Genomic DNA, 16242 nt, shown 5'->3' on the forward strand with positions numbered 1-16242 from the left:
TTCATTGACTACAGCTCAGCGTTCAACACCATAGTGCCCTCAAAGCTCATCACTAAGCTAAGGACTCTGGGACTAAACACCTCCCTCTGCAATTGGATCCTGGACTTTCTGACGGGCCGTGTGATGTCAGGATAACAAACTCTCCCTCAACGTGATCAAGACAAGAGATGATTGTGGATTACAGGAAAAGGAGGACCGAGCACGCCCCCATTCTCATCTACGGGGCTGTAGTGGAACAGGTTGAGAGCTTCAAGTTCCTTGGTGTCCATATCACCAACAAAATATCATGGTCCAAACACACCAAGACAGTCGTGAAGAGGGCATGACAAAGCCTATTCTCCCTCAGGAGACTGAAAAGATTTGGCATGGGTCCTCAGATCCTCAAAAAGTTCTACAGCTGCACCATTGAGATCATCCTGACAGGTTGCATCACTGTCTGGTATGGCAACTGCTCGGCCTCCGACCTCAAGGCACTACAGAGGGTAGTGCGTACGGCCCAGTACATCCCTGGGGCTAAGCTTCCTGCCATCCAGGACCTCTATACCAGGCGGTGTCAGAGAAAGGCCCTAAAAATTGTCAAAGACTCCAGCCACCCGAGTCATAGACTGTTCTCTCTGCGTACTGGTACTGGAGCGCCAAGTCTAGGTCCAAAAGGCTTCTTAACAGCTTCTACCCCCAAGCCATAAGACTCCTGAACAGCTTATCAAATGGCTACCCAGACTATTTGCATTGCCCCCCTCTTTTACACTGCTGCTACTCTCTGTTTATTATCTATGCATAGTCACTTTAACTCTACCTACATGTACATATTACCTCAATTACCTCGACTAACCTGTGCCCCCGCACATGGACTCTGTACCGGTACCTCCAGTATATAGCCTCGTTACTGTTATTTTACTGCTGTTCTTTAATTATTTGTTATTTACTCATCTATTTTTTACTTTACACTTATTTTTCTTAAAACTGCATTGTTGGTTAAGGGCTTTTAAGTAAGCATTTCACTGTAAGGTTGTTGTATTTGACAAATACAATTTGATTTTATATTATCTAGGAGTAACACCAACCTTAGGTCCAGGTAAGCCCTCTCCTTGTGGCCCTCTGCCGCCAGGTGGACCCCTGGGACCCTCCACTCCCTGAGGAATAACAATCACAATTACGTCAGTGTGAGTGTGTGTGTGTGTGTGTGTGTGTGTGTGTGTGTGTGTGTGTGTGTGTGTGTGTGTGTGTGTGTGTGTGTGTGTGTGTGTGTGTGTGTGTGTGTGTGTGTGTGTGTGTGTGTGTGTTTATATGCGGTGGCGACTTGTCCCACCTGTTTTGAGCCCCACATTTTTACAAGTCTAACTGCCTGTAGCTCAGGCCCTGAAACAAGGATATGCATATTCTTGGTACCATTTGAAAGGAAACACTTTGACGTTTGTGGAAATGTGAAAGGAATGTAGGAGAAAATAACACAATAGATCTGATATAAGATAATACAAAGAAAAACTTTTTTTTTTGTACTATCATCTTTGAAATGCAAGAGAAAGGCCATAATGTACTATTCCAGCCCAGGTGCAATTTAGATTTTGGTCACTAGATGGCAGCAGTGTATGTGCAAAGTTTTAGACTGATCCAATGAACCATTGCATCTATGTTCAACATTTTGTATCAAGACTGCCCAAATGTGCCTAATTTGTTTATTAATAACTTTTCATGTTCAAAATTGTGCACTCTCCTCAAACAATAGTATGGTATTATTTCACTGTAATAGCTACTTTAAAATCGGACAGTGCAATTAGATTAACAAGAATTTAAGCTTTCTGCCAATATCAGATATGTCTATGACCTGGGAAATTTTCTTGTTACTTACAACCTCATGCTAATCTCATTAGCCTACGTAAGCTCAACCGTCCCGTGGAAGGGACACAGATCGAGAAGAAGTTTTAATAAAGCCGCATACAAACATGGTCTCTTTTTTGCTTTCTTGAGCTAAGAAAGTGTATGTTGTGTAGTAAGCTGTTAGTAGCCCATGAGCCTTACCCTAATAATTCGGTCTATTTTCCTCTCTTAATTTCGCCTACTGTTCTGACTTGGTGGTGCACATGTAGACTATAACCTGTCTTAGAGAAATGTAATCATCGAATATTGTAAGAGCTTTCATTGTCTGCTTAAATGCCCCCTTTATTTATCCTACGGTTTTGACTTGGTGTACAGGGACAACACTGTAAGAATGGCCCATGTTCTGAATTCAGTCACTGTACATTTCAAAAGTGCTGAACAAATAGTTATATTGACTACGTCCGTCCTAGCTCGCTCATTAATGTCTTAATCGAAATTACGATTTGCCTCTTATCCTCTGGTCGTCACTTATGCCATAGTTTGTACATCTCAATTGTCAGTAGTAACCAGATTTGTTTAAGCAAGTCAGCCATATCAGCTACATTTTCTTAAAGGGCAGTAAATGAGTCAGAATGAACTGTGTCGCTGCCAGACAAGGCTTCATTGATAGCCAGGTGTATTAGTGGTAAGGTGTTGGGGCTGCTGTTGGGACTCTGCTGTTGGGACAGCTTTATGTAGGCCCTACCAGTTTGTGGGCAACGTTTGTCACTGTTATAGTGCAATTAATGTATTGTTTAGTGTTGTGTTGTGTAGTGGCTTTGCTGGCATGCATCCCCCAATTGTTTTGGCCCACCAAAATGTACGTGCTAAAATTGCGACTGTTTGTATGTGATGTACATGCAAGTGTAATATTACAGTTGAAGTCGGAAGTTTACATACACCTTAGCCAAATACATTTAAACTCAGTTTTTCACAATTCCTGACATTTAATCCTAGTAAAAATTCCCTGTCTTAGGTCAGTTAGCATCACCACTTTATTTTAAGAATGTGAAATGTCAGAATAATAGTAGAGAGAATGATTTATTTCAGCTTTTATTTCTTTCATCACATTCCCAGTGGGTCAGAAGTCTACATACACTCAATTAGTATTTGGTAGCATTGCCTTGAAATTGTTTAACTTGGGTCAAACGTTTCAGGTAGCCTTCCACAAGCTTCACACAATAAGTTGGGTGAATTTTGGCCCATTCCTCCTGACGGAGCTGGTGTAACTAAGTCAGGTTTGCTCGCATACGATTTTTCAGTTCTGCACACAAATTTTCTATAGGATTGAGGTCAGGGCTTTGTGATGGCCACTCCAATACCTTGACTTTGTTGTCCTTAAGCCATTTTGCCACAACTTTGGAAGTATGCTTGGGGTAATTGTCCATTTGGAAGACCCATTTGCAACCAAGCTTTAACTTCCTGACTGATGTCTTGAGATGTTGCTTCAATATATCCACACAATTTTCCTGCCTCATGATGCCATCTATTTTGTGAAGTGCACCAGTTCCTCCTGCAGCAAAGCATCCCCACAACATGATGCTGCCACCCCCATGCTTCGTGGTTGGGATGGTGTTCTTCGGCTTGCAAGCATCCCCCTTTTTCCCACAAACATAACGATGGTCATTATGGCCAAACAGTTCTATTTTTGTTTCGTCAGACCAGAGGACATTTCTCCAAACAGTACCATCTTTGTCCCCATGTGCAGTTGCAAAGCATAGTCTGGCTTTTTTTAATGGCGGTTTTGGAGCAGTGGCTTCTTCCTTGCTGAGCGGCCTTTCAGGTTAGGTCGATATAGGACTCATTTTACTGTGGATATAAATACTTTTGTACCGGTTTCCTCCAGCATCTTCACAAGGTCCTTTGCTGTTGTTCTGGGATTGATTTGCACTTTTTGCACCAAAGTGCGTTCATCTCTAGGAGACAGGACGCGTCTCCGTCCTGAGCGGTATGACGGCTGTGTGGTCCCATGGTGTTTATACTTGCGTACTATTGTTTGTACAGATGAACGTGGTACCTTCAGGCATTTGGAAATTGCTCCCAAAGATGAACCAGACGTGTGGAGGTCTGCAATTTTGTTTTTGAGGTCTTAGCTGATTTCTTTAGATTTTCCCATGATGTCAAGCAAAGAGGCACTTAGTTTGAAGGTAGGCCTTGAAATACATCCACAGGTACACCTCCAATTGACTCAAATGATGTCAATTAGCCTATCAGAAGCTTCTAAAGCCATGACATCATTTTCTGGAAATTTCAAAGCTGTTTAAAGGCACAGTCAACTTAGTGTATGTACATTTCTGACCCACTGGAATTGTGATACAGTGAATTATAAGTGAAATAATCTGTAAACAATTGTTGGAAAAATTACTTCATGCACAAAGTAGATGTCCTAACCGACTTGCCAAAACTATAGTTTGTTAACAAGAAATTTGTGGAGTGGTTGAAAAATTAGTTTTAATGACTCCAACCTAAGTGTGTGTAAACTTCAACTGTATGTTACTTTTGCCACTCAATTTACCTTCTCCCCCTGGATGCCCGCTCCTGTAAGTCCAACAAGTCCTGGATGACCTGGAGGCCCGAACTCACCCTGAGATCAAACATAGAAAGGGTTGAGGGTCTAGGTTGGGGGACAAGGTTGGTATTTAACCCTTTATGAGCATATTGGCCTATCCCACTAGGTACAGACTTCAATTCAACGTCTATTCCACGTTGGTTCAATGTAATTTTGTTGAAATGACATGGAAACAATGTTAATTCAACCAGTGTGCGCTCAATGGGATACAGTGCCTCGCAAAAGTATTCACCCCCCTTGGCGTTTTTCCTATTTTGTTTCATTACAACCTGTAATTTAAATATAATTTATTTGGATTTCATGTAATGGACATACACAAAATAGTCCAAATTGGTGAAGTGAAAAAAATTACTTATAAAAACAAATAAAAAAGTGAAAAATAAAGAATGGAAAAGTGGTGTGTGCATATGTATTCACTCCCTTTGCTATGAAGGTCATGAATAAGATCTGGTGCAACCAATTACCTTCAGAAGTCACATAATTAGTTAAATAAAGTCCACCTGTGTGCAATCTAAGTGTCCCATGATCTGTCACATGATCTCAGTATATATATATATATATATATATATACACACACATATATATAAAAAATATCTGAAACTTTGAACATCCCACGGAGCACCATTAAATCCATTATTAAAAAATGGAAAGAATATGGCACCACAACAAACCTGCCGAGAGAGGGCCGCCCACCAACATTTACGGACCAGGCAAGGAGGGCATTAATCAGAGAGGCAACAAAGAGAACAAAGATAACCCTGAAGAAGCTGCAAAGCTCCATAGCGGAGATTGGAGTATCTGTCCATAGGACCATTTTAAACCGTACACTCCACAGTGCTGGGCTTTACAGAAGAGTGGCCATACAAAAAGCCATTGCTTAAAGAAAAAAATAAGCGAACACGTTTGGTGTTCTCCAAAAGGCATGTGGGAGACTCCCCAAACATATGGAAGAAGGTACTCTGGTCAGATGAGATTAAAATTGAGCTTTTTGGCCATCAAGGATAACGCTATGTCTGGCACAACCCAACACCTCTTATCACCCCGAGAACACCATCCCCACAGTGAAGTATGGTGGTGGCAGCATCATGCTGTGGGGATGTTTTTAATCGGCAGGGACTGGGAAACTGGTCAGAATTGAGGGAATGAAGGATGGCGCTAAATACAGGGAAATTCTTGAGGGAAATCTGTTTCAGTCTTTCAGAGATTTGAGACTGCGACGGAGGTTCACCTTTCAGCAGGACAATGACCCTAAGCATACTGCTAAAGCAACACTTCAGTGGTTTAAGGGGAAACATTTAAATGTATTGGAATGGCCTAGTCAAAGCCCAGACCTCAATCCAATTGAGAATCTGTGATATGATGAAAGATTGCTGTACACCAGCGGAACCCATCTAATTTGAAGGAGCTGGAGCACTTTTGCCTTGAAGAATGGGTAAAAATCCCAGTGGCTAGATGTGCCAAGCTTATAGAGACATACCCCAAGAGATTTGCTGCTGTAATTGCTGCAAAAGGTGACTCTACAAAGTATTGACTTTGTGGGGGGTGAATAGTTATGCACGCTCAGGTTCAGTTTTTTTGTCTAATTTCTTGTTTGTTTCACAATTAAAAATATTTTGCATCTTCAAAGTGGTAGGCTCGTTGTATATATCAAATGATACAAACCCCACAAAAATCTATTTTAATTCCAGGTTGTAAGACAACAAAATAGGAAAAATGCCAAGGGGGTTGAATACTTTTGCAAACCACTGTATGTCTTAAAGTCAAGATCATTGGTACTAATAGAATCACCAGGCTGAATATCTGTATGAGTGCCTTCCTCAAATGCGATGTGCAGTACACATCTTGTTTCTGACTACAGAGGGCTAAATTCTGTAACCACCAATAAATGTGCTTGAAAACCTTTGCTTCTAACATCATAACATGGTTGTTTATTGAATCCTACAACAGGTGGCGCAAAAATAATCCCACCTTCAACTTTGAACTTTTCCACAGTAACTTGAGATTTAACACCCTCCCAGCTACCCTTTCGTTCTCAATGGCGCATTCCAAGGAGACACCTATATATATATATATATAACTGCTGACTAGGACATTCAGTCTTGTTTATGTACTTCATTAGGTATTTTGTTGGGTAGACATGACATGTTTGTGTGGATGGCATTCATTACTGCTGTATTTACAGCCCACCTTTTCTCCTTTGATTCCTGCACCCGTTTGTCCTCTAGGCCCCCTCGGTCCATCCAGCCCCCGGTCTCCCTGGAAAACAAAGACAAGTCATCACCCTTCTCTCCCCGCCACACATCCAGCACCCACTGGTTCACACATTCACAGAACTATCCTCATTGTTCTCAGTCAATAGTGTAGTAAGGACTAGGCGGGTTAAGTTAGCACCGGTCTCTGTCTTGTGAGTAGTATGACATGGTCCTATATGAGTGTAGTTATGTTATTCCCAAATCTTTAATTCATATTGGAATCTGTTTATGTTATCCCTCCGATGAGTGTTGCTTGCCCTTCTCAAACTAAGCAGAAAATAATGAAATGCAGACACACAATAACATATTACTTGTTGTAGGGGTTGGCCCATCCTATAGAACTGCCCTGACCCTTTTGGGGGTGGGGTACTTTCCCATAAGAGCCAATGGGTCTGGCACAGTTCTGATAGATGTTTGGTTGCCTCAGGACATTTTCTGTGTTACGCTCCTTTTTCAGGATCTGCCTACTACCAAATGCATGTGCATCAACCACTCAAACTCTCAACAGTGCCATTATGTAATTTGCTTTCAGGTTCTAACTTGAATTAGGAAAAACTTTACTACATACTATAGTGTGTTAATGCTCATGCCTCTACATGTTATGATGACAATATAACTAAAATGAAACCCATGATGAACTCCAAGTGCTGTCATGAACTCCAAGTGCTGTCATGAACTCCAAGTGCTGTCATGAACTCCAAATGCTGTCATGAACTCCAAGTGCTGTCATGAACTCCAAATGCTGTCATGAACTCCAAGTGCTGTCATGTTTTCATGTGTTCCATTTTGTGCTTGCTTGCCATTCTTAAATCTCATGTAAATCCAGGCCCTCTCCATGTGTATGTAATGTTTGAACAGTCTACATATAAAATATTATATACAGTGCATTCGGAATGTATTCAGACTCCTTGACCTTTTACTCATTTTGTTACGTTACAGCCTTATTCTAAAATGGACTTAAAATGTTTTCCCCCTCATCAATCTACACACAATATCCCATAATGACAAAGCAAAAACAGGTTTTTAGATTTTTTTGGCAAATTCACATTTTCAAAAGTATTCAGACTCCAGTACTTTGTTGAAGCACTTTTGGCAGTAATTACAGCCTTGAGTCTTCTTGGGTATGACGCTACAAGCTTGGCACACCTGTATATGGGGATTTTCTCCTATTCTTCTCTGCAGATCCTCTCAAGCTCTGTCAGGTTGGATGGGGAGCGTCGCTGCACAGCTATTTTCAGGTCTCTCCAGAGATGTTAGATCAGGTTCAAGTCCGGGCTCTGGCTGGGCCACTCAAGCTCATTCAGAGACTTGTCCCGAAGCCACTCCTGTGTTGTCTTGGTTGTGTGCTTAGGGTTGTTGTCCTATTGGAAGGTGAACCTCCGCCCCAGTCTGAGGTCCTGAGCGCTCTAAAGCAGGTTTTCATCAAGGATCTCTCTGTACTTTGCTCCGTTCATCTTTCCCTTAATCCTGACTCGTCTCCCAGTCCTTGCCGCTGAAAAACATCCCCACAGCATGATGCTGCCACCACCATGCTTCACCTTAGGGATGGTGCCAGATTTCCTTCAGAGGTGATGCTTTGCATTCAGGCCAAAGAGTTCAATCTTGGTTTCATCAAACCAGAGAATCTTGTTTGGTCTGAATACTTTCTGAATGCACTGTCACTCCACAAGTTGGAGTAATGACATTGTTTTTATAGGGTTTGCTCATGCACAGCAACATGAATGGTAACACTTGATTGAGCACTTGAGCAGACTGCTTTGGAGAAGGCCAGAGCCTGAATTTGACAGATGCAGCCAATGTGTTGAAGAATAAATAAGTGAAAAATCTGTCAGATTACACATTTCTTCTCTCTGAAATCCAGTGAGAGTTGTGCATTTATTTATTTTTATTTTACTAGGCTAGTCAGTTAAGAATAAAATTCTTATTTTCAATAACTGCCTTGTTCAGGGGCAGAACGACAGATTTGTACCTTGTCAGCTCGGGGATTTGATCTTGCAACTTTTTGGTTACTAGTCCAACGCTCTAACCACTAGGCTACGCTGCCACCCCAATGTGTATGTAACGCCTTGTCTGTTTCCAATGTCAAATATGGCCTAACAGATGGGCATCTTCAACAGCCCAGGTACTGGTAGAATCAAAAGGTTGAGAAGCCATCTGTTTAATGGCAGGTTTACGTCCGTTTCTGCTATTATTGTATTAAAGCTAAGTTATTTAGGGTGGACATGTTGCTTCCAGCATTGTTGCTACCAGCATTGTTGCTACTGGTAATCCCAGAAAAGATGCTGTGGGCTAACACAAATATCACTAGAAAGAATGGAAGGGTTATCCCCACAGTGACAGTAAGTATATATCCCAACCAGCAGGCATGGATTACAGGCAAAATCCGCACCGAGCTAAAGGTTAGAGCTGCCGCTTTCAAGGAGCGGGACACTAATCTGGACGCTAATAAGAAATCCCGCTATTCCATCAGACAAACTATCAAACAGGCAAAGTGTCAATACAGGACTAAGATTGAATCCTACTACACCGGCTCTGATGCTCGTCAGATGTGGCAGGGCTTGCAAACTGCTACAGACTACAAAGGGAAACCCAGCCGCAAGCTGCCCAGTGACGCGAGCCTACCACACAGGCTAAATGCCTTTTATGCTCGCTTCGAGGCAAGCAACACTGAAGCATGCATGAGAGCACCAGCTGTTCCGGACGACTGTGTGATCACGCTCTCTGTAGCCGATGTGAGCAAGACCTTTAAACAGGTAAACATTCACAAGGCCGCAGGACCAGACAGATTACCAGGACGTGTACTCTGAGCATGCGCTGACCAACTGGCAAGTGTCTTCACTGACATTTTCAACCTCTCCCTGACTGAGTTTGTAACACCCACATGTTTCAAGTGTCATTATTGGGCTGCTGTAATATTTTTCTTGAAGTACATATTTTTTTACTAAATGCATTTTCTGAACACCCCACAACATTAACTACGTATTAAACCATTTTTGTCTGATATGGAGACAATTTATCTTGACTATGATTATAAAAGATACTTGTTATAAAATCAACATTTAACTAATGCTCATGTGTCCCCCAAACCAATTAAATTATTATAAATATAAAATGTATGTAAAATCTCAGATTTTTGCTATATTAAACCCTGAAATAGACACATTATGTGTCAGCAGGCTCATCATTTAAATAAAAAAGTGCTTTCAATTCAGAATTTTAACATAAATCTAATCTTTTTGGGATTGTCTTTAACATTTCAGACTGAGCTCAGAAAACAACATAAAATTCATATTTATTAATCTTTGCCATTTTATTTAACAAATATTGTCATGTGACGGGGTTGAGACTAGGGTGACAGGGTTGAATCATTTAACGGGGTTGTAGAGACACATCAGTTTTCATTTAAACTAGTCTAGTTTACTATAAAATTTGTTTGCAAACATGCAATAAGGACATTAGATATATTTAGAATAACGTCGGTAGCCATGAAGTGCTTTGAAAGGCTGGTCTTGGCTCACATCAACATCACGGAAATCCTAGACCCACTCCAGTTTGCATTCCGCCCCAACAGATCCACAGAAGATGCAATCTCAATCGCACTCCACACTGCCCTTTCCCACCTGGACAAGAGCAACATCTATGTGAGAATGCTGTTCATTGACTACAGCTCAGTGTTCAACACCATAGTGCCCTCAAAGCTCATCATTAAGCTAAGGACTCTGGGACTTAACACCTCCCTCTGCAACTGGATCCTGGACTTCCTGACGGGCAGCCCCCCAGGTGGTAAGGGTAGGCAACCACACATTTACCACGCTGATCCTCAACACGGGGGCCACCTCAGGGGTGCGTGCTTAGTCCCCTCCTGTACTCCTTGTTCACCCACGACTGTGTGGCCAAGCACGACTCCAACACCATCATTAAGTTTGCTGACGACACGACGGTGGTAGGCCTGATCACCGACAACGATGAGACAGCCTGTAGGGAGGAGGTCAGAGACCTAGCAGTGTGGTGCCAGGAAAACGAGGGCTGAACACGCCCCCATTCACGTCGGGCTGTAGTGGAGCGGGTCGAGAGTTTCAAGTTCCCTGCTGTCCACATCACCAACAAAGTATCATGGTCCAAACACACCAAGAAGGACGAGAAGAGGACACGACAACGCCTTTTCCCCCTCAGGAGTCTGAAAAGATTTGGCATGGGACCCAGATCCTCAAAAAGTTCTACAGCTGCACCATCGAGAGCATCTTGTTGCATCACTGCCTACAGAAGGTAGTGCGTAAAGCCCAGTACATCATTGGGGCCAAGCTTCCTGCCATCCAGGACCTACATTATATACTAGGCGGTGTCAGAGGAAGGCCCCAAAAATTGTCAAAGACTCCAGTCACCCAAGTCATAGACTGTTCTCTCTGCTACCGCAAGTCTAGGACCAAAAGGCTCCTTAACAGCTTCTACCCCCAAGCCATAAGACTGCTGAATAATTCATCAAATGGCCACCCGGAGTATTTGCATTTACCAACCACTATTTTTTTTACACTGATGCTAGTCGCTGTTTATTATCTATGCATAGTCATTTTGCCCCTACCTACATGTACAAATTACCTCGACTAACCTGTATCCGCATATTGACTCGGTACCGGTACCCCTGTATATAGCCTCATTATTGTTATTTTATTGTGTTACTAAAAAAAATGTTTTTACTTTAGTTTATTTTGTAAAATGTTCTTAAAACGATATTGTTGGTTAACTTATGGCTGCAGGGGCAGTATTGAGTAGCTTGGATGAAAAGGTGCCCAGAGTAAACTGCCTGCTCCTCAGTCCCAGTTGCTAATATATGCATATTATTATTAGCATTGGATAGAAAACACTCTGAAGTTTCTAAAACTGTTTGAATGATGTCTGTGAGTATAACATAACTCATATGGCAGGCAAAAACCTGAGAAAGAAATCCAACCAGGAAGTGGGAAATCTGAGGTTTGTAGGTTTTAAACTCATCGCCTATCGAATACACAGTGGGATATGTGTCAGTTTGCACTTCCTACGGCTTCCACTAGATGTCAACAGTCTTTAGAACCTTGTCTGATGCTTCTACTGTGAAGTGGGGCCGAAGGAGACGGGAATGAGTAAGGTCTATCATGAGCTGACCATGCTCTGACCATGCGCGTTCACATGAGAGGGAGCTCTGTTCCATCGCACTTCTGAAGACAATGGAATTCTCCGGTTGGAACATTATTGAAGATTTATGTTAAAAACATCCTAAAGATTGATTCAATACATCGTTTGACATGTTTCTACTGACTGTTACGGAACTTTTTGACATTTCGTCTGCTTTTAGTGAACGCGCTTCCTGACTTTGGATTTGTTTACCAAACATGCTTACAAAAATAGCTATTTGGACAAAACAAACATTTCTTGTGGGAGTCCTGGGAGTGCATTCCGCCAAAGATCAGCAAAGGTAAGTGAAGATTTATAATGCTATTTATGAGTTTTGTTGACTGCACAATTTGGCGGGTAACTGTATGGCTTCCTTTTGTGGCTGAACGCTGTTCTCAGATTATTGAATTTTGTGCTTTTTGCCATAAAGCTTTTTGAAATCTGACACAGCGGTTGCATTAAGAACAAGTGTATCTTTAATTCTATGTAAAACATGTATCTTTCATCAAAGTTTATGATGAGTATTTCTGTTATTTGATGTGGCTCTCTGCAATTTCTCCGGATATTTTGGAGGCATTTCTGAACATGGCACCAATGTAAACTGAGGTTTTTGGATATAAATATGCACATTATCGAACAAAACATATATGTATTGTGTAACATGAAGTTTTATGAGTGTCATCTGATGAAGATCATCAAAGGTTAGTGATTCATTTTATCTCTATTTCTGCTTTTTGTGACTCCTGTCTTTGGCTGGAAAAATGGCTGTGTTTTTCTGTGATTTTGCGGTGACCTAACATAATCGTTTGTGGTGCTTTTGCTGTAAAGCCTTTTTGAAATCGGACACTGTGGTGGGATTAACAAGAAGTGCATCTTTAAAATGGTGTGAAATACTGTTGTACTCGGCGCATGTGACAAATACAATTTGATTTGATTCCAGCTGTACCCAGATAATTTCTTTATTGTATTCATACCTTTGGTCCAGGGAGCCCCTCGCCATGGGGTCCTTTCTCCCCTTGAACACCTTGTGGCCCTTGAGGCCCCTGTAAAATTAACCAGCATAATTATTTTTCCAACATTGGGTCAGATGACACTGCCTTGGTAGTTGTCATCCCAGCTCACGTTTCCTACTGTGATATACAGTATTACTCAAAGTAAAAAAAAATCAGTCTGGTTGTCAATGAAACCAAACTATGTAATGCAGTATGCTACAGTAAAATGCTAGTAGAGTTTCTGTCCACTCACTGGCTGGCCATGTTCACCCAGCCCTGGCGGACCAGGGGGGCCGAGTCTTCCCTGGAATCCCAGATCACCCTAGAAAGAAGACATGGCGAGATGGAACAGGTAACATAAAACAATTAATTAGTTAGACAAAAGCAATAATAGAAAAAAACGTACCTTTGGTCCAGGAAGTCCAATACCAGTTTCTCCCTGAATTCCAGGCGGCCCAGTTAGACCCCGGTCACCCTATGATAACCAACACGAGAGACACAGAAAAGTTAGCAACAAACAAAGTTAGCAGCTTAACACAGATCCACTGTAAAGAACAAGGGAGTGGGTTATCGAAGACAATCACGACACCAATAATTGCTTCTAATACACCAGATGTATGTCCTTGAACCGATTATTTGAAAATCGCACACAAAATAAGTTAAGGATAATTTAGTTGCTAATGGCAGTCTGCAGTACCCAGGTCGGCGTTCAGACTGATTTACTCAATTAGAGGGGGCAACACTGAGCTAGCCTGCAAAGTGACTTCCTGGTGTAGCTCAAACTGGCATGTCACTGTATGTCGCCATGAGACATCATCTTAATTTGGCTTCAGTGCGCTATTTTATCTTCACATAGACATGAATGGTGTCACATGATCGATGGCTTTGATCATTCATATATACAGTCATTGGTTACAGCAAAAGGGCAGTCCAAAGCTCTAATTCTGTCTACGCAGATCAGACAACCTTTAACATCATGTTGTTTTACATTTACATTCAGATTATATTTAATCGACATCACACAGAAACATTGCCCTTTGATCTATCTTACTCAGATACAGTTGAAGTCGGAAGTTTACAATTAATTGACATCATTCGAGTCAATTGGAGGTGTACCTGTGGATGTATTTCAAGGCCTACCTTCCAATTGTGCCTCTTTGCTTGACATCTAGGGAAAATCTAAAGAAATCAGCCAAGACCTCAGAAAAAAAATTGTAGACCTCCACAAGTCTGGTTCATCCTTGGGAGCAATTTCCAAACGCCTGAAGGTACCATGTTCATCTGTACAAACAATAGCACGCAAGTATAAACACCATGGGACCACACAGCCGTCATACCACTCAGGAAGGAGACGCGTTCTGTCTCCTAGAGATGAACGTACTTTGGTGTGAAAAGTGCAAATCAATCCCAGAACAACAGCAAAGGACCTTGTGAAGATGTTGGAGGAACAGGTACAAAATTATCTATATCATAACCTGAAAGGCCACTCAGCAATGAAGAAGCCACTGGTCCAAAACAGCCATAAAAAAGACAGACTACGGTTTGCAACTGCACATGGGGACAAAGATCGTACTTTTTGGAGAAATGTCCTCTGGTTCTACAAAAATAGAATCGTTATGTTAGGAGGCCAAATGGGAAGGCTTGTAAGCCGAAGAACACCATCCCAACCGTGAAGCACGGGGGTGGCAGCATCATGTTGTGGGGGTGCTTTTCTGCAGGAGTCTCTGGTGCACTTCACAAAATAGATGGCATCATGAGGCAGGATAATTAGGTGGATATATTGAAGCAACATCTCAAGACATCAGTCAGGAAGTTAAAGCTTGGTCGCAAATGGGTCTTACAAATGGACAATGACCCCAAGCATACTTCCAAAGTTGTGGCAAAATGGCTTAAGGACAACAAAGTCAATGTATTGGAGTGACCATCACAAAGCCCACAAATGATTTAATCCCATAGAAGATTTGTGGACAGAACTGAAAAAGCATGTGTGAGCAAGGAGGCCTACAAACATGACTCAGTTACACCAGCTCTGTCAGGAGGAATGGGTCAAAATTCACCCAACGTATTGTGGGAAGCTTGTGGAAGGCTACCCGAAACGTTTGACCCAAGTTAAACAATTTAAAGGCAATGCTACCAAATACTAATTGAGTGTATGTAGACTTCTGACCCACTGGGAATGTGATGAAAGAATTAAAAGCAGAAATAAATCACTCTACTATTATTCTGACATTTCACATTCTTAAAATAAAATGGTGATCCTAACTGACCTAAGACAGGTAATTTTTACTAGGATTAAATGTCAGGAATTGTGAAAAACCGAGTTTAAATGTATTTGTCTAAGATGTATGTAAACTTCCGACTTCAACTGTATATATTGATATGATATGAATTATATTCTTCCTAAATTTTACTTATAAACAAAGCCTAGTATTGCTCAGAAAATACTTGCACATAGACTATTTTTGAAGTTGATGAGAAAAAGCTCATAACAGAAATTCTGATCTCAAAGGTAATTACTCAAACGTGTTATAAATCAAGCAGACCCACTGGGCACACACTGGTTGAATCAACAGTGATTTAATGTAATTTGTCAACGTATTGTGACGTGGAATCAACGTGGAAAAGACAAAAAAGTAAATATACTAGTACTGTTTTCATCTAATTTCAACCAGTTTTGTAAAAATTTGTATGGGCCAAAAGTTGACCACTTTTCCATGTACAGTGCAGTTCAGACAATAGCTCATCCACCAGAGTTGTAAACATTGAAATTAAGGTAAAAGTTCAACTTAAATACATTGACTTAACCTGACTAACAGGTTGCTACATCAATATAATTTCAACATAATCATCAGAACTATGTATACTTTGAAATTGAGTTGAAAATAAAGAAAACTCATATTTGTCATCCTATATTCAATATATTAGGTGGTGGAAATGTTGGATTTCATATTTGATTAGACATATTTTATTTGACCTTGTTCAATGTTGAAAAAGACGGGGCCCACGCCTGCCACTTTGGAGCCAGGCCCATCCAATCAGATTGAGCAAAAAATATGAATAAATAAATAGAAATAAAAATGGTAAATAATGTATTATTTTTTATTTTGGAGTCACTTTTATTGTAAATTAGAATATAATATGTTTAACACTTCTACATGAATGTGGATGCTACCATGATAATGGATAATCCTGAATGTGTGAGAAAGTTACAAAGGGTCAAAGATCATACACCCAAGACATGCTATCATTCCCTGTTATTGGTAATGGTAAGAAGTTGGAGGTAGGAGGTAGGATTTTTGACCCTATGTAACTTTCTCACTCATCATTATCCACAATTCATTCACATAATCATGGTAGCATCCACATTAATGCAGAAGTATTTAGAAACATATTCTATTCTTATTTACAATAAATGTGACTCCAA

At 41.1% G+C, this 16242-nt stretch overlaps 1 protein-coding gene across 1 annotated transcript in view; it reads right to left on the reverse strand.

Annotated features, from left to right (window-relative positions):
- The window catches only part of LOC139546882 (collagen alpha-1(XXVIII) chain-like), a 42257-nt gene that overhangs the window by 13402 nt on the left and 12613 nt on the right, over positions 1–16242 (reverse strand). The window contains exons 12-17 of the mRNA XM_071355799.1: positions 13225–13293; positions 13072–13140; positions 12801–12869; positions 6614–6682; positions 4373–4441; positions 1065–1133 (exon numbers count right to left, since the gene is read on the reverse strand). Of these exons, the coding sequence (XP_071211900.1) occupies positions 1065–1133; positions 4373–4441; positions 6614–6682; positions 12801–12869; positions 13072–13140; positions 13225–13293 (414 nt within the window). The remainder of the gene's footprint in view (positions 1–1064; positions 1134–4372; positions 4442–6613; positions 6683–12800; positions 12870–13071; positions 13141–13224; positions 13294–16242) is intronic.

This window comes from Salvelinus alpinus, chromosome 20, assembly GCF_045679555.1.
Source record: "Salvelinus alpinus chromosome 20, SLU_Salpinus.1, whole genome shotgun sequence".
Lineage (NCBI taxonomy): Eukaryota > Metazoa > Chordata > Actinopteri > Salmoniformes > Salmonidae > Salvelinus > Salvelinus alpinus.